At 44.9% G+C, this 25,208-nt stretch overlaps 1 protein-coding gene across 10 annotated transcripts in view; it reads left to right on the forward strand.

Annotated features, from left to right (window-relative positions):
- The window catches only part of NFAT5 (nuclear factor of activated T cells 5), a 111,979-nt gene that overhangs the window by 29,345 nt on the left and 57,426 nt on the right, over positions 1-25,208 (forward strand). For 5 of the 10 annotated variants that reach the window (XM_077288501.1, XM_077288497.1, XM_077288498.1 and 2 more), the window contains exon 2: positions 23,546-23,671. In XM_077288501.1, coding sequence (XP_077144616.1) covers positions 23,546-23,671 — 126 coding nt within the window. Of the gene's footprint in view, positions 1-9,258; positions 9,280-23,543; positions 23,672-25,208 lie in introns of those variants that run through there. The other 5 variants (XM_077288504.1, XM_077288506.1, XM_077288509.1 and 2 more) reach the window with 3 other exon arrangements.

Raw genomic sequence — 25,208 nt, forward strand, 5'->3', positions numbered from 1 at the left:
GGCTTGTCCGGGTTAAATGTTAGGATCAGTCAGATTGGTAGAGGGCCGACAGCCAGCACCCCTTAACTGGAGCCATGGCCTTAGTGGCCATTTTGAGATAGTGCTTTCATCTTTTGAAACTGTAGGAGCCAAACCTCATTGTCTGCTCAGGACCCTCATCGCTTTCCATAGTAAATAGCTCTCTCTGGAGGACCTCACCTGTCCCATATTACACCGATAAGTTATTGATGTAAATGGATCATGTGTAATTCCTAACTTTTCCTTCTGGTGGTGCTGTGAGTAAAATGAGCACAGAGCACCACTGATGGCTGACTACCGAGTAAGAGGTCACGTCATGATCTGCTAGCTCTCAAGGATTGTACAAAGCAGAGGACCTCTTTAAGACTGTGTGATCCCACAGGTTGGCCATTGTTTAGGCTTTCTAGTAAGAATCGGCAATTCATTGACATAAACCCGTATAGCCGATTACAGCAGTGGAGGTCGTGTTTTCTTGGCTTCCTCTGTTGAGAACGGATAGGGAAATCTGTAAACCGAGCTAATCCCTTGTGCAAAATTAAGGATATTTTTAGACAAGAACTCAAGGGGGGCATAGAGGGGGTTAAGGAACCTGGGGCCCCTCCTTTACCGCGCTGCTTTGTTGTGCAACCGAGACTTTGCATGTTTTGGAAATAGTTTTATACACATGGTGACATAGACATAAGGGCTGCGATTTTCCTACTGATGATGGCGGTGTGGATTACATTGTGGACAAGGCTGGCATCTGTGCCATCACTCATGAATATGCCCAGGGAACCTGATGCCGCCTGCAGCTCGTGCATGCACGTATGTCTGTATCTTGGCACAATTCACCACATTTAAAAATGCCATAACTCAGCACAAGACAAGCTGCTGACATCAAATGCCTCCATTCCCATCATATCAGTGCTCGCTTCTTGCCCAGGTTACTGTTTAACATGTGTGTCGTTAATGCTGCCCTAACATAGTCAGCGTATGTATGTGAAGGAACTGTAAGGGCGGGCATGCTGCATTGTTAATCTTTAGCGTTTTGTTGGCCTACCATCATCCCCTGCATTCCTTAAATACTTGGTTGGCTTTGGAAAGTGGCTTGGCTCTTCATACTGTACTTTAACCCCTGGGTGGCTGTGCAGCCATTCTACAAGGGGTTAATGCAACATAGTGATATCAAAGACCGTTCTTATTCTTCAATTGATTTAAAGGGTAATTCCAGTTAAGAACAATCCTCTGATATGTAGTAAATGCGTGTCAAAGGAGCACATTTCTAAGGTTTTCCTAGGCTCCTATTACAAACCTACAACTACCAACAGGCTGGGCATCCTGATAGTAGGTGTTTAGAAAAAGCTACAGAGTCAGCTGTGTAATGTCACTGTACATACATTACATTACTTATCCTGTACTGATCCTGTATTATATCCCAGAGCTGCACTCACTATTCTGCTGGTGCAGTCACTGTGTACATACATTTCATTACTGATCCTGAGTTACATCCTGTATTATACTCCAGAGCTGCACTCACTATTCTGCTGGTGCAGTCACTGTATACATACATTACATTACTGATCCTGAGTTACATCCTGTATTATACCCAAGAGCTGCACTCACTATTCTGCTGGTGCAGTCACTGTGTACATACACTCACCGGCCACTTTATTAGGTACACCATGCTAGTAACGGGTTGGACCCCCTTTTGCCTTCAGAACTGCCTCAATTCTTCGTGGCATAGATTCAACAAGGTGCTGGAAGCATTCCTCAGAGATTTTGGTCCATATTGACATGATGGCATCACACAGTTGCCGCAGATTTGTCGGCTGCACATCCCAAAGATGCTCCATACAAGGCAGGATGGATCCATGCTTTCATGTTTACGCCAAATTCTGACCCTACCATCCGAATGTCGCAGCAGAAATCGAGACTCATCAGACCAAGCAACGTTTTTCCAATCTTCTACTGTCCAATTTCGATGAGCTTGTACAAATTGTAGCCTCAGTTTCCTGTTCTTAGCTGAAAGGAGTGGTACCCGGTGTGGTCTTCTGCTGCTGTAGCCCATCTGCCTCAAAGTTCGACGCACTGTGCGTTCAGAGATGCTCTTAGGCCTACCTTGGTTGTAACGGGTGGCGATTTGAGTCACTGTTGCCTTTCTATCAGCTCGAACCAGTCTGCCCATTCTCCTCTGACCTCTGGCATCAACAAGGCATTTCCGCCCACAGAACTGCCGCTCACTGGATTTTTTTTCTTTTTCGGACCATTCTCTGTAAACCCTAGAGATGGTTGTGCGTGAAAATCCCAGTAGATCAGCAGTTTCTGAAATACTCAGACCAGCCCTTCTGGCACCAACAACCATGCCACGTTCAAAGGCACTCAAATCACCTTTCTTCCCCATACTGATGCTCGGTTTGAACTGCAGGAGATTGTCTTGACCATGTCTACATGCCTAAATGCACTGAGTTGCCGCCATGTGATTGGCTGATTAGAAATTAAGTGTTAACAAGAAGTTGGACAGGTGTACCTAATAAAGTGGCCGGTGAGTGTACATTACATTACTGATCCTGAGTTACATCTTGTATTATCCCCCAGAGCTGCGCTCACTATTCTGCTGGTGCAGTCACTGTGTACATACATTACTGATCCTAAGTTACATCCTGTATTATACTCAGGGCTGTGGAGTCGGAGTCAGTTAGTTTTGGTTGGAGTCGGTAGAAATGTACCGACTCCGACTCCAGCTTTAAAAAAAAAAAAATGAATATTTCATTATTGAACTTTCATATGAATTTTATAAATGTTACTCAACTATATATGTTCTATCAAACTATGAACAACAGTGATAGAGACATTTGTTACTTCTTGTGTGTCACTGTTCTCTACTGCCCTTATCTAATCTTATACTTTGTTAACCTCATGCTGCCCTAACCCCCCTACTTACAATGTATGAAACTGAAAGTGAAAATGTGTTGCAAATTCTTAGTAGTAAAGCTCCTCTTCTAGACTAGATGTTTACTAGGTGTGCGTCTTCCAAGCATCTCACAGCTGCTACTCAGAAGAGGAAGACTAAGAAGTATTATCCTTTCAACAAACTTTGCATCAGTTAACTGTGAGTACATGAGGAATAACAGTATTACTGACCACTGTATCAGTTGTACGACCTGGCAATAATTTTGTACAATTGTTTTTAGGAAAAACAATTGTCATTTGGATTGTGAATGCAGAATTAAAAACCTGAGAATGTCAAAGAAGCGTCACATTAAATCAGCTGTATTTGAACATTTCACCATCACTCAAGATAGAAAACATTATGTCTGTCAGTGTATGACAAATGATCCAGACAAACACAAATGCTGTGAAGCCAAGATCAGTGCATATTCAGGCAAAGATAAAAATGCTCCTACCAGAGCTTCTAATCTAAAGAGACATTTACAGCGCTTTCATCCAGAAGTACTGAAAGCAGTGGATGAGAAAGACTGCATCCAAACCAATGAACCAGTGCCCAGCTCTTCCAGCCAAACAAAGGAGCAGAGAACTTTGCAGCCATCAGTTGCAAGATATTTTGTCAGTGACAAAGTTACTGTGACAATGACAGTAGATACATTTAAAAAAACATCATAGAGCTTGTTGTAAAGGATAGTGTGCCTATTTCATTATTTTCATGACCAGCTTTTATGTGTCTGAATGGGGAAATGGCCTGCAAGCTTGGTGTTTCTCTGGAGAGAGAGAGAGAGTATTAGAAAATTAGTAATCGATGAAGCTTTTAAACAAAAGGAAGAACTTAAAAAAAACTCTCAAGGGACGCTTTCTGCTTCTTAGGCTACGTTCACAACGCAAACAAAAACGCAGCAAAACGCATGCACAACGCTGCGTTTTGCGCCGCATGCTTCCTTTTTTTGATTGATTTTGGACGCAGCAAAAATGCAACTTGCTGCGTCCTCTGCGCCCGGATGCGGGCGCCGCAGGGACGCATGCGGCGCAAAACGCAAGTGCGACGCATGTCCATGCGCCCCCATGTTAAATATAGGGGCGCATGACGCATTCGGCGACGCTGCGGCGCCCGACGCTGCGGCGCAGACCGCAAATGTGAACGTAGACTTAAAATGGATGCCTGCACACGTCACAGAGTGAACTATTTTGCCATCAATGTCCGATTTGTTTGTGACAAAAATGAAATGGTTACCAAGACATTGGCAGTAAAAGACACCAAAGCTCATCACACCAGTGAGTTTCTCCAGGTCTTGGTGGAAAAGGTTCTGTAAGACTATGAACTTAAAAAAGAGCAAGTTCTTTCTGTTGTAACTGACAATGCTTCAAATACGATAAGTACTATTAAGCTAATGAATGAGAGTAATGATGGTGACCAGCAGCTAGAAGAACATTCTGGGTCCACAGACACAGAAATGTTTGAAGTAGAGGAACACAGTATTGTAACTGAGGAGCAAACTGAAGTTGCTTCAGATGAACAGCAACATGATAGTTTAGATGATCTTGTTGAAACTGTCAATACATTCTTTCATTCATCACATGCGCTGTGTTGTGCATACGCTACAGCTGGCTATAAGAGACAGTCTGCAAGAAGGACATGCTGCTGCACTGATTGGCAAGGTGAGAAAATTGGCTACTGTTGCCAGAACCCCTAAAGTTGACTCAATTTTGAAGAGAGGTGCTGGAAAAGGGGCAATTATTGATCAAGCCACACGATGGGGCAGTACTTAATGATTCAGCGCTTGGTTGAACTGAAAACCTTTCTTGTAGACATGGCTAACCCTCAACTGACGCTAAATGAAAGTCAGTGGAATCAGGTGACTGAGCTGGAAAAATTGCTAGAGCACCCATTTACAGTGACTAAAAAATTACAAGCAGAGGACTTACCTCCAGGTATTTTCTTAAAGGAGTGGAAGAACCTGATGTTTCGCCTGTCCCAAAGAGGAGGGTTAAATGCAAGTGGCATTGCTACATCAATGAAACGGAGAGAGGAGCTACTATTACAAAATAACATTCTTTTGGCAGCTGTTTATGTAGACCCAATGCATTGGATTCTTCTAGATGATCAACAGCTAACTAAAGGAAAAGAAGCTCTGTTTGAAATAGCAGTAAGGATGAAAGGGGTTGCAGAACAGTCAGGAGGAACAAGAAGAATTTGGTTGTCCTGCCACATCTTCACCCTCGTCAACTGATGAAGAATTTAATTTCGAAAAATATTTGGATCACAAGGACCGTGCAAAGCGTTCCCGCATAGAAGAAGAGTCATCCCCATCAAAGAACACATCCAGTACATTTCAGCAGAATTTTTCATGTGCACTAAAAGAAATTGAGAAATTTGACCGTTCATCAAAAATAACAGTGCAACAAGCGATTCCTCTGTATCCTGACATTGTCAGATGTTGCCCAAGTGGTTACTGCTTTGCCACCAACCCAAGTTAGTGTAGAGAGGTGTTCTCTGCTCTCAAAATAATTACCGTATATACTCGAGTATAAGCCGACCCGAGTATAAGCCGACCCCCCTAATTTTGCCACAAAAAACTGGGAAAACTTATTGACTCGAGTATAAGCTTAGGGGGGAAAATGCAGCAGCTACCGGTAAATGTCAAAAGTAATAATAGATACCAATAAGTAAAATTAATTGAGACATCAGTAGGTTAAGTGTCTTTGAATATCCATATTGAATCAGGATCCCCATATAATGCTCCATACTGTTCATTATGGCCCCATAAGATGTTCCATATTAAAATATGCCCCATATAATCCTGCATAAAGGTTAATAAAGGCCCCATAAGATGCTCCATAGACACATTTGCCCAATATAATGCTGCACAAATGCTGATTATGGCCCCATAAGATGCTCTATAAAGATATTTGCCCCTTATAGTGCTGCACAAACGTTATGGCCCTATAAGATGCTCCATACAGACACTTGCCCCATATGCCGTAGTGCCCTACAAACGTTAATTATGGCCCCATACAGACACTTGCCCCATATAGTGCTGCACAAACATGCCCCTATATAGTGCTGCAGAAACGTTATGGCCCCATATAGTGCTGCAGAAACATTATGGCCCCATATAGTGCTGCAGGAATGTTATGGCCCCATATAGTGCTGCAGGAATTTTATGGCCCCATATAGTGCTCCAGGAACGTTATGGCCCCCATATAGTGCTCCAGGAACGTTATGGCCCCATATAGTGCCGCAGGAATGTTATGGCCCCATATAGTGCCGCAGGAATGTTATGGCCCCATATAGTGCCGCAGGAATGTTATGGCCCCATATAGTGCCGCAGGAATGTTATGGCCCCATATAGTGCCGCAGGAATGTTATGGCCCCATATAGTGCCGCAGGAATGTTATGGCCCCATATAGTGCCGCAGGAATGTTATGGCCCCATATAGTGCCGCAGGAATGTTATGGCCCCATATAGTGCCGCAGGAATGTTATGGCCCCATATAGTGCCGCAGGAATGTTATGGCCCCATATAGTGCCGCAGGAATGTTATGGCCCCATATAGTGCTGCAGGAATGTTATGGCCCCATATAGTGCTGCAGGAATGTTATGGCCCCATATAGTGCTCCAGGAATGTTATGGCCCCATATAGTGCTCCAGGAATGTTATGGCCCCATATAGTGCTGCAGGAATGTTATGGCCCCATAGATGCTCCATACAGACACTTGCCCCATTTGCTGCGATAAAAAAAATAAATCACATACTCACCTCTCCGTCGCTCAGGCCCCCGCACTTTCAATAGTCACCTGCTCCTCGTTCCGGCGCCGATCTGTCTCCAGCACTGACGTTCAGCAGAGGGCACGCACTGACCACGTCACCGCGCCCTCTGACCTCAGCGTCAGTGCTGGAGACAGATCGGCGCCCGGAACGAGGAGCAGGTGACTATCGCGCAGCGCTCCCCTCCCCGTATACTCACCTGTTCCTGCCGCTGTGTAGATCCCGCTTCCCCGACGCCGCAGCGCTTCATCCTGTACTCAGCGGTCACATGGTACCGCTGATTACAGTAATGAATAGGCGGCTCCACCCCTATGGGAGGTGGAGCCGAATATTCATTTACTGCAATGATCGGGACCATTTTACCGCTCAGTGCAGGAAGACGCTGAAGCTGCTGCTGCCGGCGCCGGGGAAGCAGGGACCGCGCCTGGACTAGGTGAGTATTTTTAGACAGCCCCCGCTCCCCCTCCCCTGCCGACCCCCGGTATGACTCGAGTATAAGCCGAGAGGGGCAATTTCAGCCCAAAAAAGTGGGCTGAAAATCTCGGCTTATACTCGAGTATATACGGTAGATCAGATTTGAGGGCATCCATGAAGGCGGATCTGACAGAGGCAATACTTTTTCTGAGGACAAATTTATAGATTTCTTCTTATTAACTGTATAACAGTGTTTATTGCATATTTACTTACAAGAGTTTAGAAAAGTTTATAAAACCTATTTGCTATATTCTAATTGTATTCTAATAAATAGAGCAAAAACTATAAGTGGTCTGATTACTTATATGATGGTGAGAAACTCAATAAGCACGATGTTAATATTTTACAACAGTAAATTTATTGTTACGAATTGGCCATTTATGAAGGAGTCGGAACCTGATAAAATCCAGGAGTCAGAGTTGCAACTGTGGCTTACCGACTCCACAGCCCTGATTATACTCCAGAGCTGCGCTCACTATTCTGCTTGTGCAGTCACTGTGTACATACATTACATTACTGATCCCGAGTTACATCCTGTGTTAGATTTACATTATAAAGTCATATATCACTTTAATGGTTCCTCCAAGCTGATAAGTGTGTCTGTCTGACTACAGGCTTGTTGACTGTTTTCAAGCCAGCACATTTGTGAAGGCAGCTCTGGAGTAAGGCTATATATTGACACGCCTTTTCCTAATGCAAGGTTTATCTTTAGTGCATCTCTCATTTTCATGTGTGACTTCCTTCTGACACCTTATCCTATCTAGCACATGCTCTGAATTATAACCTAAAAAACTGATGCCGCGCTTAGGGGATATGGCCAGAGATGCTAAACTTACGGTGATCGGCAAATAAAAGTATTTCCACCAAATGCCAGATACATACACAAACGAGCAGGAGTATGATGTGGCTGAAAAGTGCAACAACAGAAACCTTTACATAACTGACACAGCACCCTAGCTACAGGAATCCTATGGCCGCATGAACATGAATGATACGGCACTTACCCTAGTGAAGGTGTGTCTGCGACCAGGTGATGGGGCTACCAACCGCTACGCCTGATGAAGAAGGGCGCATCCCTTCGAAACGCGATGGTTACCCCTTTTTGTTCCAAACGCTGCTCCGTATCTCTGTGACGTCACACGCGTGCAGGTGCTGGCGGCCATTTTTTTCAGCTGTATCCAGGGACGCCACCGGCAGGGGCTCCTCTGGTGCGGCGCAGCTGCTTGTGTTCTTCGCCACTATACCTCCGCTCCCCAAGCTACAAGCTGCATAGCCGGACATAGCGGTTGGTAGCCCCATCACCTGGTCGCAGACACACCTTCACTAGGGTAAGTGCCGTATCATTCATGTTCATGCGGCCATAGGATTCCTGTAGCTAGGGTGCTGTCTCAGTTATGTAAAGGTTTCTGTTGTTGCACTTTTCAGCCACATCATACTCCTGCTCATTTGTGTATGTATTGTGATGCAGTGCCCCCTGTAACAGGTAGGGGGCGCTGCATGGTCTCCCCAGTATACGCACGGAGGCGTATTGAGGCCATAGGAATGCATGGCAATCGCAGGCATGACTGTGGTAATGTGATAAAGTCCGGCAGTATTGTGAATAGCCTATATGTGTGTCGCAGAGGAGAAGACACTGCGCTGCCAGCCTGAAGCGATGTGGTGTTCTGGGACCTGTAGTCCTATAGTTATAGTGTTGTATGTCTATCATGGGAGGTTGGCAGGGCTAGTTATGTGAGATGGGCGGGACAAACTAGCCACACACACTCCCACCCAGGGGAGTGGTTAAAAGGTATATAATGTGACCAGGGTGTGGGTCACATGTCTTGTGTGGTTCCTGTGTTGGAAGACCTAGGAGTAGGCTTCCTGAAAAGCACGTGCTGGTGTTGGGAGGTCCTGGGAGTAGGACCGTATCCCTGAGCAGCACTCAGTAAAACTGTGGACCTGGATAATCTGTTGGGGAAGCTACCGACCTCCGGTGGGTCTGGACTAACTAATGTGTGCCGCCCAGGCAAGTTGGTGATCCCCGTGGGCAGCTTTCCCAGAAGAGAGGACAGACAAGGAGTCAGCAGGTGGAGCAGGAGCTCCCGTAAGGTACCTCCACAGACTGTTGGTGCTTGTGATATGAACTGTGTGGTAACCCACGGCAACTAGTCAAGGCAGGACCAGTGTGTTTAGTTGCTGCAACTGTAATGTCATATGTTTGGTGCCTGTTGTGCTCCATGGACATTATTCAACTGTATGGCGTTTCAAAGCCGTATACTGTTAATGTGAAGATTGATGCAAAGACTGTTTGCTTATTGTTCATATTTCTGTGGTTTATGGTGCCATAATAAACCATATACTGTTTTGTTTGAAAAAAACGTGACCGTGTGCTTGAATCCCGTGCTAAGCAAGTGTCCCCCAATACACTCAGTAAGAGCAATTTTACAGTATCTGGCATTTGGTGGAAATACTTTTATTTGCTGATCACCGTAAGTTTAGCATCTCTGGCCATATTCCCTAAGCACGGCATCAGTTTTTTAGGTTATTGTTTGTATTTTCACAGAAGTGGCACATATTCTGTTGTTGATTCCAGCAGCTGGGGGACAGAATTTCTTGTAGTTTTTGTCCATTCTGTGATCTAGTGGCGAGCGCCAGTGTTATCTAGCATCTATTGGTTATATTTATTTGTACATGCACTGAATTATTCAAGCTTTTATTAGCCCTTCATAAGTTTTCTCCCCTCAGACATCTCGTAAGTAGCAAGACTATTGTGCGGCACAGAAGACATGGCAGGAGGGCGGCTGCTGGCACCGCCGATGGGGAGTGTGGTCAGAGCGCGGATAGAGCAGTATCTCTCATGTAGTGATACATATTAATGAACACAAGGCGATACATGAGGATTGTGGTTATGGTTAATGCATCATCTGATACAGGAGGATTGTGTCAAATTAACAATTTTATTAAAACCAATTTGTAGATATTGGAAAATTTAGTCTTTCATTTGCCAAGGCATTTGGGTGTAATAGGGGGCGTCTGCTCTTCTTTTAGCACACAACCATGTAGTACATGGACGCCCAGTTATTTAAGACCCCATGTAATGCTACGTTCTTACTCTGTAGGGGAGGATAAAGCCACCTTCCATTAATAACTACCATCAGATAGAAAATGGTCTTCACGATTTATCTGGGATTTTAGAAAAGAGAAAGTTTCCAGACTATTAAGAGGCAGTACAGTCCCAGTACAGGAATCCAATCACCTCCCAGTAATACTAACGTTGGCCAACATCACAGCAGTCCTGTCCAGACGGACATTCGTCAAGCGACGTTAACTAGACCAATCCTAAATTGATTTTTCTTTAGACTATTTAGAAATAATGCTTGACTTAACCCCTTAACGACCGCCGATACGCCTTTTAACGGCGGCCGCAAAGGGTACTTAAACCACAGCGCCGTTAATTAACGGCGCTGTGGAAAAAGTGAATAGCGCCCCCCAGAGTCGGATTTTCTCTGGGGTCTCGGTTGCCGAGGGTAGCCGAGACCCCAGAGAACATGATTCGGGGGGTTTTTACAGACCCCCGAGTTGCAATCGCCGGTAATTAACCGTTTACCGGCGGTCGCAACAAAAAAAAAACCCGCGATTTGCCATTTAATTTCTCTGTCCTCCGATGTGATCGCACATCGGAGGACAGAGAAATAGTGTCCCCGATGGCCCCCAATAGCCCCCCAATACTCACCTATCTCCCCCGGTGCTCCTCGTGGCTCCCGATGGGCGCCGCCATCTTTTTTCCGGGAAAAAATGGCGGTCGCATGCGCAGTGCGCCCGGCACCCGGAAGATCTTTGGGGTCTCGGCTGCCGGGGGTAGCCGAGACCCCAAAGAACGTGATCGGGGTCGAACCCTGTTTTGTGATCGCCGGTAATTAACTGTTTACCGGCGACTGCAAAAAAAAAAAAAAAGCGATCTGTAATTCTCTGTCCTCTGATGTGATCGCACATCAGAGGACAGAGAAATAGGGGGATTCGGGGACCCTAATCATACTCACCCGGTGTCCCCGGGTCCTCCTGCGTCTCCTCTTGCCTGCCGGCTTCTTCCTCGGCAAAGAAAATGGCGGGCGCATGCGCAGTGCGCCCGCCATCTGCTGCCACCTGCCGGCCGGCAGGAGAGACGAGTTGGGGCTAAAATTAGGGTTAGGGCTAGGGTTAGGGCTAAATTTAGGGTTAGGGTTGGGGCTAAATTTAGGGTTAGGGTTAGGCTACTTTCACACTAGCGTTTTTTGGCTTCCGTCGCAATGCGTCGTTGGAGAAAAAACGCATCCTGCAAAAGTGCTTGCAGGATGCGTTTTTTTCTCCATTGACTTGCATTAGCGACACATTGCGACGGATTGCCACACGTCGCATCCGTCGTGCAACGGATGCGTCGTGCTTTGGCGGACCGTCAGCACAAAAAAACGCTACATGTAACTTTGTGCGACGTGTCCGCCATTTCCAACCGCACATGCGCGACCGGAACTCCGCCTCCCCGCACCTCACAATGGGGCAGCGGATGCGTTGAAAAAACAGCATCCGCTGCACCCGTTGTGCGGCGCTTACAACGCTAGCGTCGGTACGTCGGCCCGACACACTGCGATGGGCCGAGTACGACGCTAGTGTGAAAGTAGCCTTAGGCTTCTTTCACACTTGCGTCGGTACGGGGCGGTCGCAATGCGTTGGCCCGACGTACCGACGCACGTTGTGAAAATTGTGCACAACGTGGGCAGCGGATGCAGTTTTTCAACGCATCCGCTGCCCAGTCTATGTCCTGGGGAGGAGGGGGCAGAGTTACGGCCACGCATGCGTGGAAATGGCGGACGCGACGTACAAAAAAAAGGTTACATTGAACTTTTTTTGTGACGACGGTGTTATGACCCCAATGGCGAGGGTCTCAGAGATACGTGGAAGTCTGCAGAATACAAAAATCCAGCTCATAGGGCAGTGGTAACTGGGTTGACCATATATCTACTCCTAACGCCAACACTAGAAGTAGCCGGGGATCATTCCTACGTTGATTCTAGATGACACGCTCCAGCCGGAGAATCTAGCTACCCCTAGTAGAGGAAAACAAAAGACCTTTCTTGCCTCCAGAGAAGGGGACCCCAAAGCTGGATAGAAGCCCCCCACAAATAATAACGGTGAGGTAAGAGGAAATGACAAACACAGAAATGAACCAGGTTTAGCACAGAGAGGCCCGCTTACTGATAGCAGAATAAAGAAAGGTAACTTATATGGTCAACAAAAACCCTATCAAAATCCACACTGGAAATTCAAGAACCCCCGAACCGTCTAACGGTCCGGGGGGAGAACACCAGCCCCCTAGAGCTTCCAGCAAAGGTCAGGATATAGATTTGGAACAAGCTGGACAAAAATACAAAACCAAAACAAATAGCAAAAAGCAAAAGGCAGACTTAGCTGATATAACTGGAACCAGGATCAGTAGACAAGAGCACAGCAGACTAGCTCTGATAACTACGTTGCCAGGCATTGAACTGAAGGTCTAGGGAGCTTATATAGCAACACCCCTAACTAACGACCCAGGTGCGGATAAAAGGAATGACAGAAAAACCAGAGTCAAAAAACTAGTAACCACTAGAGGGAGCAAAAAGCAAATTCACAACAGTACCCCCCCCTTAGTGAGGGGTCACCGAACCCTCACCACGACCACCAGGGCGATCAGGATGAGCGGCATGAAAGGCACGAACTAAATCGGCCGCATGAACATCAGAGGCGACCACCCAGGAATTATCCTCCTGACCATAGCCCTTCCACTTGACCAGGTACTGAAGCCTCCGCCTGGAGAGGCGAGAATCCAAGATCTTCTCCACCACGTACTCCAACTCGCCCTCAACCAACACCGGAGCAGGAGGCTCAGCAGAAGGAACTACAGGCACAATGTACCGCCGCAACAAGGACCTATGAAATACATTGTGAATAGCAAACGACACAGGAAGATCCAGACAAAAAGATACAGGATTAAGGATTTCCAATATCTTGTAAGGCCCAATAAAACGAGGTTTAAATTTGGGAGAGGAGACCTTCATAGGAACAAAGCGGGAAGAAAGCCATACCAAATCCCCAACGCGTAGTCGGGGACCCACACCGCGGCGGCGGTTGGCAAAGCGCTGAGCCCTCTCCTGTGACAACTTCAAGTTGTCCACCACATGATTCCAGATCCGCTGCAACCTATCTACCACAGAATCCACCCCAGGACAGTCAGAAGGCTCCACATGACCCGAAGAAAAGCGAGGATGGAAACCAGAGTTGCAGAAAAAAGGCGAAACCAAGGTGGCGGAACTAGCCCGATTATTAAGGGCAAACTCAGCCAACGGCAAGAATGTCACCCAATCGTCCTGATCAGCAGAGACAAAACACCTCAAATAAGCCTCCAAAGTCTGATTGGTTCGCTCCGTCTGTCCATTAGTCTGAGGATGGAAAGCAGACGAAAACGACAAATCAATGCCCATCCTACTACAAAAGGATCGCCAGAACCTAGAAACGAACTGGGATCCTCTGTCTGACACAATATTCTCAGGGATGCCGTGCAAACGAACCACGTTCTGGAAAAACACAGGAACCAGATCGGAAGAGGAAGGCAGCTTAGGCAAAGGAACCAAATGGACCATCTTGGAGAAGCGATCACATATCACCCAGATAACGGACATGCCCTGAGATAGCGGAAGATCAGAAATGAAATCCATGGAGATATGTGTCCAAGGTCTCTTCGGGACAGGCAAGGGCAAGAGCAAACCGCTGGCACGAGAACAGCAAGGCTTAGCTCGAGCACAAGTCCCACAGGACTGCACAAATGACCGCACATCCCTTGACAAGGAAGGCCACCAAAAGGACCTGGCCACCAGATCTCTGGTGCCAAAAATTCCCGGGTGACCTGCCAACACCGAGGAATGAACCTCGGAAATGACTCTGCTGGTCCATTTATCCGGGACAAACAGTCTGTCAGGTGGACAAGACTCAGGCCTATCAGCCTGAAATCTCTGCAACACACGTCGCAGATCCGGAGAAATAGCTGACAAGATAACTCCATCTTTAAGAATACCAACAGGATCAGCGACTCCAGGAGCATCAGGCACAAAGCTCCTAGAAAGAGCATCGGCCTTCACATTCTTTGAACCTGGTAAATACGAGACAACAAAATCAAAGCGGGAGAAAAACAATGACCAGCGGGCCTGTCTCGGATTAAGGCGTTTAGCAGACTCGAGATACATCAGATTTTTGTGATCAGTCAAGACCACCACACGATGCTTAGCACCCTCGAGCCAATGACGCCACTCCTCAAATGCCCATTTCATGGCCAACAACTCCCGATTGCCCACATCATAATTTCGCTCGGCAGGCGAAAACTTCCTGGAGAAAAAGGCACAAGGTTTCATAACAGAGCAACCAGGGCCTCTCTGCGACAAAACTGCCCCTGCTCCAATCTCTGAAGCATCCACCTCAACCTGAAAGGGAAGTGAGACATCGGGCTGGCACAAAACAGGCGCCGAAGTAAACCGGCGCTTCAACTCCTGGAAAGCCTCCACGGCAGCAGGAGCCCAGTTAGCTACATCGGAGCCCTTCTTGGTCATATCCGTCAACGGTTTCACAATGCTAGAAAAATTAGCGATAAAACGACGGTAGAAGTTAGCGAAACCCAAGAACTTCTGAAGACTCTTAACCGACGAGGGCTGAGTCCAATCAAGAATAGCTCGGACCTTGACTGGGTCCATCTCCACAGCAGAAGGGGAAAAAATGAACCCCAAAAAGGGAACCTTCTGTACACCAAAGAGACACTTTGAGCCCTTGACAAACAAAGAATTTTCACGCAAAATTTTAAAGACCAACCTGACCTGCTCCACATGCGAATCCCAATCATCAGAAAAAACCAAAATATCATCCAGATAAACAATCAAAAATTTATCCAGATACTTCCGGAAAATGTCATGCATAAAGGACTGAAAAACTGAAGGCGCATTGGAGAGCCCAAAAGGCATCACCAAGTACTCAAAATGACCTTCGGGCGTATTGAATGCGGTTTTCCATTCATCACCTTGCTTAATGCGCACAAGGTTGTACGCACCACGAAGGTCTATCTTGGTGAACCACTTGGCACCTTTAATCCGGGCAAACAAGTCAGACAACAGCGGTAAAGGATACTGAAATTTGACAGTGATCTTATTTAAAAGCCGATAATCAATACAAGGTCTCAAAGATCCGTCCTTTTTTGCCACAAAAAAGAATCCCGCACCAAGGGGGGAAGAAGACGGACGAATATGTCCTTTCTCCAGAGACTCCCTGATATATGAACGCATAGCGGTATGTTCAGGTACCGACAGATTAAACAGTCTTCCCTTAGGAAACTTACTGCCTGGGATCAAATCTATAGCACAGTCACAGTCCCTATGAGGAGGCAGTGCACTGGACTCAGACTCACTGAAGACATCCTGATAATCAGACAAATACTCCGGAACTTCCGAAGGCGTAGAAGAAGCAATAGACACAGGCAGGGAATCCCCATGAATACCACGACAGCCCCAACTTGAGACTGACATAGCCTTCCAGTCCAGGACTGGATTATGGGTCTGTAACCATGGCAGCCCTAAAACAACCAAATCATGCATTTTATGTAAAACCAGGAAACGTATCACCTCGCGGTGTTCAGGAGTCATGCACATGATAACCTGTGTCCAATACTGCGGTTTATTTGCTGCCAATGGCGTAGCATCAATACCCCTAAGAGGAATAGGATTTTCTAATGGTTCAAGAGTAAAACCACAGTGCTTAGCAAATGACAGATCCATAAGACTCAGGGCAGCACCTGAATCTACAAACGCCATGACAGGATAAGACGACAGTGAGCAAATCAAAGTTACAGACAGAATAAATTTAGGTTGCAAATTACCAACGGTGACAGGACTAACAACCTTAGCTATACGTTTAGAGCATGCTGAGATAACATGTGTAGAATCACCACAGTAGTAGCACAAGCCATTCCGGCGTCTATGAATTTTCCGCTCATTTCTAGTCAGGATTCTATCACATTGCATTAAATCAGGTGTCTGTTCAGACAACACCATGAGGGAATTTGCGGTTTTTCTATCACATTGCACCGAATTAGGTGTCTGTTCAGACAACACCATGAGGGAATTTGCGGTTTTGCGCTCCCGCAACCGCCGGTCAATTTGAATAGCCAGTGCCATAGTATCATTGAGACCTGTGGGAATGGGAAAACCCACCATAACATTCTTAATGGCTTCAGATAGGCCATTTCTAAAATTAGCGGCCAGTGCACACTTGTTCCAATGTGTCAGCACGGACCATTTCCGAAATTTTTGGCAATACACTTCAGCCTCGTCCTGCCCCTGAGACATAGCCAGCAAGGCCTTTTCTGCCTGAATCTCAAGATTGGGTTCCTCATAAAGTAAACCGAGCGCCAGAAAAAACGCATCAATATCAGCCAATGCCGGATCTCCTGGCGCCAGCGAAAAAGCCCAATCCTGAGGGTCGCCCCGTAAGAACGAAATAACTATTTTTACTTGCTGAGCAGAGTCTCCAGATGAACAGGGTCTCAGGGACAAAAACAATTTACAATTATTCACAAAATTCCTAAACTTAAACCTGTCTCCGGAAAACAGTTCAGGAATCGGTATTTTAGGTTCTGACCTAGGATTTCTGATAACATAGTCTTGTATGCCCTGCACACGAGTAGCCAGCTGGTCCACACTTGTAATCAAGGTCTGGACATTCATGTCTGCAGCAAGCATAGCCACTCTGAGGTAAAGGGGAAGAAGAAAGAAAAAAAAAAAAAAAACTCAGAATCTTCTTTCTTATAATCCCTCTTCTGCAACGCATTAAACATTTAATACTGGCCTGGCAAACTGTTATGACCCCAATGGCGAGGGTCTCAGAGATACGTGGAAGTCTGCAGAATACAAAAATCCAGCTCATAGGGCAGTGGTAACTGGGTTGACCATATATCTACTCCTAACGCCAACACTAGAAGTAGCCGGGGATCATTCCTACGTTGATTCTAGATGACACGCTCCAGCCGGAGAATCTAGCTACCCCTAGTAGAGGAAAACAAAAGACCTTTCTTGCCTCCAGAGAAGGGGACCCCAAAGCTGGATAGAAGCCCCCCACAAATAATAACGGTGAGGTAAGAGGAAATGACAAACACAAAAATGAACCAGGTTTAGCACAGAGAGGCCCGCTTACTGATAGCAGAATAAAGAAAGGTAACTTATATGGTCAACAAAAACCCTATCAAAATCCACACTGGAAATTCAAGAACCCCCGAACCGTCTAACGGTCCGGGGGGAGAACACCAGCCCCCTAGAGCTTCCAGCAAAGGTCAGGATATAGATTTGGAACAAGCTGGACAAAAATACAAAACCAAAACAAATAGCAAAAAGCAAAAGGCAGACTTAGCTGATATAACTGGAACCAGGATCAGTAGACAAGAGCACAGCAGACTAGCTCTGATAACTACGTTGCCAGGCATTGAACTGAAGGTCTAGGGAGCTTATATAGCAACACCCCTAACTAACGACCCAGGTGCGGAAAAAAGGAATGACAGAAAAACCAGAGTCAAAAAACTAGTAACCACTAGAGGGAGCAAAAAGCAAATTCACAACAGACGGTCTGCCAAAACACAACGGATCCAGTGCACGATGAACGCGACGTGTGGCCATCCGTCGGTAATACAAGTCTATGGGCAAAAAAGGCATCCTGTGGGCACATTTGCAGGATCCGTTTTTTGTCCAAAACGACGGATTGCGACGGATGCCACACAACGCAAGTGTGAAAGTAGCCTTAGGGTTAGGGTTGGGGCTAAAGTTAGGGCTACTAGGGTTAGGGTTAAATTTAGGGTTAGGGTTGGGGCTAAAGTTAGGGTTAGGGCTAGGGTTGGGGCTAAAATTAGGGTTAGGGTTGGGGCTAAAGTTATGGTTAGGGTTGGGGCTAGGGTTAGGGTTGGGGCTAAAGTTAGGGTTAGAGTTGGGATTAGGGTTAGGGTTTGGATTAGGGTTGGTATTAGGGTTACGGTTGGGATTAGGGTTGGGATTAGGGTTAGGGTTGGGATTAGGGTTAAGGTTAGGGTTGGGATTAGGGTTAGGTTTGAGGTTAGGGTTGAGATTAGGGGTGTGTTGGATTTAGGGTTTTGATTAGGGTTATGGTTAGGGTTGAGATTAGGGCTTTTTTGGGGTTAGGGTTGTGATTATCGTTAGGGTTGTGATTAGGATTATGGATCGTGTTGAGATTAGGGTTAGGGGTGGGTTGGAGTTAGAATTGGGGGGTTTCCACTGTTTAGGTACATCAAGGGGTCTCCAAACACGACAGCCAATTTAGCGCTAAAAAAGTCAAATGGTGCTCCCTCCCTTCTGAACTCTGCCGTGCGCCCAAACAGTGGTTTACCCCCACATATGGGTCATCAGCGTACTCGGAATAAATTGGACAACAACTTTTGGGGTCCAATTTCTCCTGTTACCCTTGTGAAAATAAAAACTTGGGGGCTAAAAATCTTTTTTGTGGGAAAAAAAATATTTTTTTATTTTCACTACTCTGCATTATAAACTTCTGTGAAGCACTTGAGCATTCAAAGTTCTCACCACATATCTAGATAAGTTCCTTAGGGGGTCTAGTTTCCAAAATTTGGTCACTTGTGGGGGGTTTCTACTGTTTAGGTACATCAGTGGCTCTGCAAACGCAACATAACGCCCGCAGACAATTCTATCAAAGTCTGCATTCCAAAACGGCGCTCCTTCCCTTCCAAGCTCAGCCATGCGCCCAAACAGTGGTTTACCCCCACATATGGGGTACCAGCATACTCAGGACAAATTGGAGAACAACTTTTGGGGTCCAATTTCTCTTGTTACCCTTGTGAAAATAAAAACTTGGGGGCTAAAAAATCTTTTTTGTGAAAAAAATATATTTTTTTATTTTCACGACTCTGCATTATAAACTTCTGTGATGCACTTGGGCATTCAAAGTTCTCACCACACATCTAAATAAGTTCCTTAAGGGGTCTAGTTTCCAAAATGGTATCACTTGTGGGGGGTTTCCACAGTTTAGGCACATCAGGGGCTCTCCAAACGCGACATGGCATCCGATCTCAATTCCAGCCAATTCTGTATTGAAAAAGTCAAACGGTGCTCCTTCACTTCGAAGCTCTGCGGTGCGCCCAAACAGTGGTTTACCTCCACATATGGGGTATCGACGTACTCAGGAGAAATTGCACAACAACTTTTGCGGTCTAATTTCTCCTGTTACCCTTGTGAAAATAAGAATTTGTGGGCGAAAAAATCATTTTTGTGAAAACAAATGCGATTTTTTTTATTTTCACGGCTCTACGTTATAAACTTCTGTGAAGCACTTGGGGGTTCAAAGTGCTCACCACACATCTAGATAAGTTCCTTAAGGGGTCTAGTTTCCAAAATGGTGTCACTTGTGGGGGGTTTCCACTGTTTAGGCACATCAGGGGCTCTCCAAACTCGACATGGCGTCCGATCTCAATTCCAGCCAATTCTGCATTGAAACAGTCAAACGGCGCTCCTTCTCTTCCAAGCTCTGCGGTGCGCCCAAACAGTGGTTTACCTCCACATATGGGGTATTGGCTGACTCAGGAGAAATTGCACAACAAAATTTGTGGTTAAATTTCTGTTTTTACACTTGTGAAAATTAAAAAAAATGGTTTTGAAGTAAAATGTTTGCAAAAAAAGTTAAATGTTCATTTTTTTCTTCCACATTGTTTCAGTTCCTATGAAGTACGTAAAGGGTTAATAAACTTCTTGAATGTGGTTTAGAGCACCTTGAGGGGTGCAGTTTTTAGAATGGTGTCACACTTGGTTATTTTCTATCATATAGACCCCTCAAAATGACTTCAAAGGTGATGTGGTCCCTAAAAAAAACATGGTGTTGTAAAAATGAGAAATTGCTGGTCAACTTTTAACCCTTATAACTCCCTAACAAAAAAAAATGTTGTTTCCAAAATTGTGCTGATGTAAAGTAGACATGTGGGAAATGTTATTTATTAACTATTTTTCGTGACATATCTCTCTGATTTAAGGGCATAAAAATACAAAGTTTGAAAATTGCAAAATGTTAAAAATTTTCGCCATATTTCCGTTTTTTTCATAAATAATCGCAAGTAATATCGAAGAAATTTTACCACTAACTTGAAGTACAATATGTCACAAAAAAAAAAATTTCAGAATCAGCGAGATCCGGTAAAGCATTCCAGAGTTATAACCTCTTAAAGTGACAGTGGTCAGAATTGTAAAAATTGGCTCGGTCATTAAGTACCAAATTGGCTCTGTCACTAAGGGCTTAAAGGCGGCTTTCTCTAAAAATGTAAATAAATAAAATTCTCACCTTGGAATAAATATTTCAACAGCTGAACCCACAGTGATCCATCAACTAATCCTGAGTTTTAAGGAGTAGTACTGAGCATGGGTGACCAATGTTGCAGTGGTCGCACATGCTCACTATCGCTCCATTTACACATGGGACTTTTTTTTTTTATCCCTACTGTTGTAGTTGACCACCAGTAATCATATATTTAGCCTGCTGATAGGTGATATGTTCTCTTTGTGTTGGTTGTAGTCCCTTTACTGGTCTTATGCCTTATGAACGCTGTGTGGTTCTGGGTCAAGTAAGGGAAGTGGAGAGGGTTTCGCCTTTGGCCATTTGGCATGGAGGCATCTCTTCTTTTTTTATTTTTCTTATCTCCATCTTCTTACCATATTATTGTAGCCCTGTACAGAGTGGGACTATCGTGCCAAAAAGCACACCGTCCTCTGCCAAACTAACCCTCCATAACACTGCTGACTCGGCCGTGACGTTGCCGAGAGCGGCTTATATAAGCTCATCCGTTTCCAACACTTTGCTTTCTCACCATGAAAGCATCAAGGATTGTGGAGCGTCACGTGGCTCTGAACTATATTCTTTGTCTTTTCTTGTTTTTTTTTTATTTTTTCTCTTCTTTTATTAAGGGTCATGGAGAGTTTATAGGACTGTTTTGTTGCCTTGTGAGTAGTTCACATACTTTTTTTTTTTTTTTTTTACAGACCGACCTTACGTTTCTTTTCTGGAGCTTTATAGGTAAAAATACTCCACTCCTTGCTTTGTCATGGATTGTAAGCTCTTGAGGTGAGCTGGGAATGTTCACTGAATTTGGCTTTATTTTTACAAGGCTTGGGATGGAATTTGTTCAGTGTTTATTGGGGATATACAATTTTTATTTTTTTTTACGGGAGGGGGAAGTGTCAATGAAGACGTAGCTTATAATGTCATAAAATTCAGCTTGTAACATAAAACCCCAGAAAGTCAAAGTATGCGCATAATACGCTGCACACTATAGTAGAAACGTGGGCACATACGGGTGCAAGAAATGCAAGAGCCCTCCACTCGTTAGATCCACACCAATGCCACATAAGGATGAGATAAGGGGCATTTTTTGGCATCCAATACCTCCTAGATGTGGACACTCCGCAAAACGCTGAATTTTGGATGAAAGCCATAGCCTTTACATTGGATGCTGAACATTCAGATGGATGGGCTTGGATCCAGCCATCCATATGTGTACATAAAGGAAAATGCCCCATAGATGGGTAAAGGTGCACCTGCCACACTCCTATGTAGCTGGACGTGGACTTTATATACCAGCATTCTCTGTGACATGACAACCAGATCTGGGTAGGATTTAATATTAATCCGAGCCCTTGCGAGGGGCCAACTCTCAGTAAAATCCTCAAGGTTCCTGAATACAATCTCGTACATTAGGTCACATTTTATGCCGCTGACCTCAGAAGACAGGCGTGGCATCGGGCCAGCAAAAAAAGATCCCTTGTATAGATGTCTTAAGTGGAGGGACGGAAGGAAAACTTGGAATACAGTAAACAAGAACCCGGTTTTAATTTGGCATCTGGTAGGAGCAGGCTGGGGGTTAAATAGGGCAAGCGTTGCTGGCAAGGGGCAGGCACCGCTTCCTTCTCAAAAAGTTGGCCACTGCAGATGGTAGCACAATCACAAGCCCAGGGGGACTTGGTTTCCAGGCTTGGGATCACCTTTCAACCCTTCAGACCACCCCCGCACGTATTATCTTAATTTTTTTCTGGATATTTTGGAAATTATGTAGACACTGAAGATCTTAACTGAACGACAATATGTTTATTGCTCAGGGAATTGGGATATTAGTGGCGCCATATCCTTTTCCTTGCCTTAGAAGATACAACTGTTAGCAACAAGTATACTAACCATATTACTTTTTTTGGATTTATATTAGAATCACTTGTGTGTTGCGAGTGGTCGACCCATTTAGCCCTGGGACAGTCGGGTGATGCCCTCCATGGCTTCAATTATTGCACCTCCATGGGGCCAATCTGCCAGTCTTTTACATGGCTGGTCTGCAGCATTGGAGACGGTAATGTCCTGCTGCATATCAATACTAGCGAAAATTACCTGGGTCTGGCCACATCTACTTCAATAGGGCTGCACTACAGGTCCCAAAGCAACGGGGGTCACTGTGTAGGAAAAACAAAGAGGTCGAGGTTGTGCTAAGTAATCGCCGTGGTACTGTATATATGTAATAGTGATTGTCTGCTACTTCTGTAATGTGGCCAGCAGTTACACCGCCTGGGCTACCATATCGTTATGTAAAATGACTAATTTAGTTACACAAGCTGCAGTTAATTGTTCAGAGCATTGACACTCCCTGCACTTCTAATTGAGTTTTATCTCCTACTGGTTGATATGTCTCAATTTCGGCTTATGTAATTATTATTAACCCTCTGGCTACAGCTCTATGAGGGACTGTGTTCTCCAAAATCGGACATGTTTGAACGACGTCACTCTTGAATCATTAGTCACCCTGCTTTCCATAGACACTAGGCCATCGTCCGAACCCTTCAATGTCGGCGAGTTCAGACGACATTAATCTATTATGTAAGCGGGCATAAGATCTATGCCCCAATGTCTCTTCCAACAAGAACAAGCATGTGGGATTTTTATCAGATTTTTTTTTTTTTTCTTTATCTACGGTACTTTAATGCTTCACTCCATAGGAATAACTTGCTCATTCAGATGAGCTAAGCATGTCAGAGGTTGTCTAGGTAGAGGAAACAAAAAAGTTGTTTTAATAAAAGTGGGGGAAAAAAATATTATATTTTACTGATATACTTGAATTAAGAAAGCATCTCTGATCTTGAGCTACCGGTGCCAGTCTCCTATACCTTTCTCAAAACATGGGCTACATTTTATCAACGTTTACCTACGTCTTACTGTTACATTGAGCTTTTTCATTTTGCATTTTTTTTTGTATCCTAATTCATTTTTGCCTGTTCTTTTTATTTTTTAGAATCGGTTTATGACCTTCTCCCTAAGGAGCTGCAGTTACCCACATCTCGTGAAACCTCTGTCGCACCAATGAGTCAGACGAGCGGTGGAGAGGCAGGATCGCCTCCGCCGGCCATAGTCGCTGCTGGTACGCATATCATTTCATCTCTCTAGTTCAATAGATCGATTGTTGTTTACTTATACTTTGTTTTGCCTTGTTGTATTTTTTTTTTTCTTTAATTCTATCCCCGGTTTAAATGAGCAGCGCTGGTAAAGTGGAGTGTGGTTTATGTGATGATGTCCAAAAAGGCAAAATTGAGTTATTGAAAAAGAATAAAATGGATATAATCTCAAATTCCTTTTTTTTTTTTTTTAAATACATACTCTGTGTGCAGAATTATTCGGCAAGTTGTATTTTGATCACATGATACTTTTTATACATGTTGTCCTACTCCAAGCTGTTCAGGCTTGAGAGCCAACTACCAATTAAGTAAATCAGGTGATGCGCATCTCTGTAACGAGGAGGGGTGTTGTCTAATGACATCAAAACCCTATATAAGGTGTGCTTAATTATTAGGCAACTTCCTTTCCTTTGGCAAAATGGGTCAGAAGAGAGATTTGACGGGCTCTGAAAAGTCCAAAATTGTGAGATGTCTTGCAGAGGGAAATTGCTCTCTTTTGCCAAACTTTTGAAGCGTGATCACCGAACAATCAAGTGTTTCATGGCAAATAGCCAACAGGGTCGCAAAAAGCGTGTTGGGCAAAAAAGGCGCAAAATAACTGCCCATGAATTGAGGAAAATCAAGCGTGAAGCTGCCAAGATGCCATTTGCCACCAGTTGTGCCATATTTCAGAACTGCAACGTTACTGGAGTAACAAAAAAGCACAAGGTGTGCGATACTCAGGGACATGGCCAAGGTAAGGAAGGCTGAAAAACGACCACCTTTGTACAAGAAACAGAAGATAAAACGTCAAGACTGGGCCAAGAAATATCTTCAGACTGACTTTTCAAAGGTTTTATGGGCTGATGAAATGAGAGTGACTCTTGATGGGCCAGAGGCTGGATCAGTAAAGGGCAGAGAGCTCCACTCCGACTCAGATGCCAGCAAGGTGGAGGTGGGTTACTGGTATGGGCTGGTATCATCAAAGATGAACTTGTGGGACCTTTTTGGGTTAAGGATGGAGTGAAGCTCAACTCCCAGACCTACTGCCAGTTTCTGGAAGACAACTTCTTCAAGCAGTGGTACAGGAAGAAGTCGGTATCGTTCAAGAAAAACATGATTTTCATGCAGGACAATGCTCCATCACATGCTTCCAACTACCACTACCTGTGGTCCCTCATAAAATGTGAGATCTACAGGGAGGGAAAACAGTCCACCTCTCGGAACAGTGTCTGGGAGGCTGTGGTGGCTGCTGCACGCAATGTTGGTCGTAAACAGATCAAGCAACTGACAGAAGCTATGGATGGAAGGCTACTGAGTGTCATCAGAAAGAAAGGTGGCTGTATTGGTCACTAATTTTGGGGGGTTTTGTTTTTGCATGTCAGAAATGTTTATTTCTAAATTTTGTGCAGTTATATTGGTTTACCTGATGAAAATAAACAAGTTGCCTAATAATTCTGCACAGTAATAGTTACCTGCACAAACAGATATCCTCCTAAGAGCCAAATTAAAAAAGACCCCACT

Source organism: Ranitomeya variabilis, chromosome 2 (assembly GCF_051348905.1).
Source record: "Ranitomeya variabilis isolate aRanVar5 chromosome 2, aRanVar5.hap1, whole genome shotgun sequence".
Lineage (NCBI taxonomy): Eukaryota > Metazoa > Chordata > Amphibia > Anura > Dendrobatidae > Ranitomeya > Ranitomeya variabilis.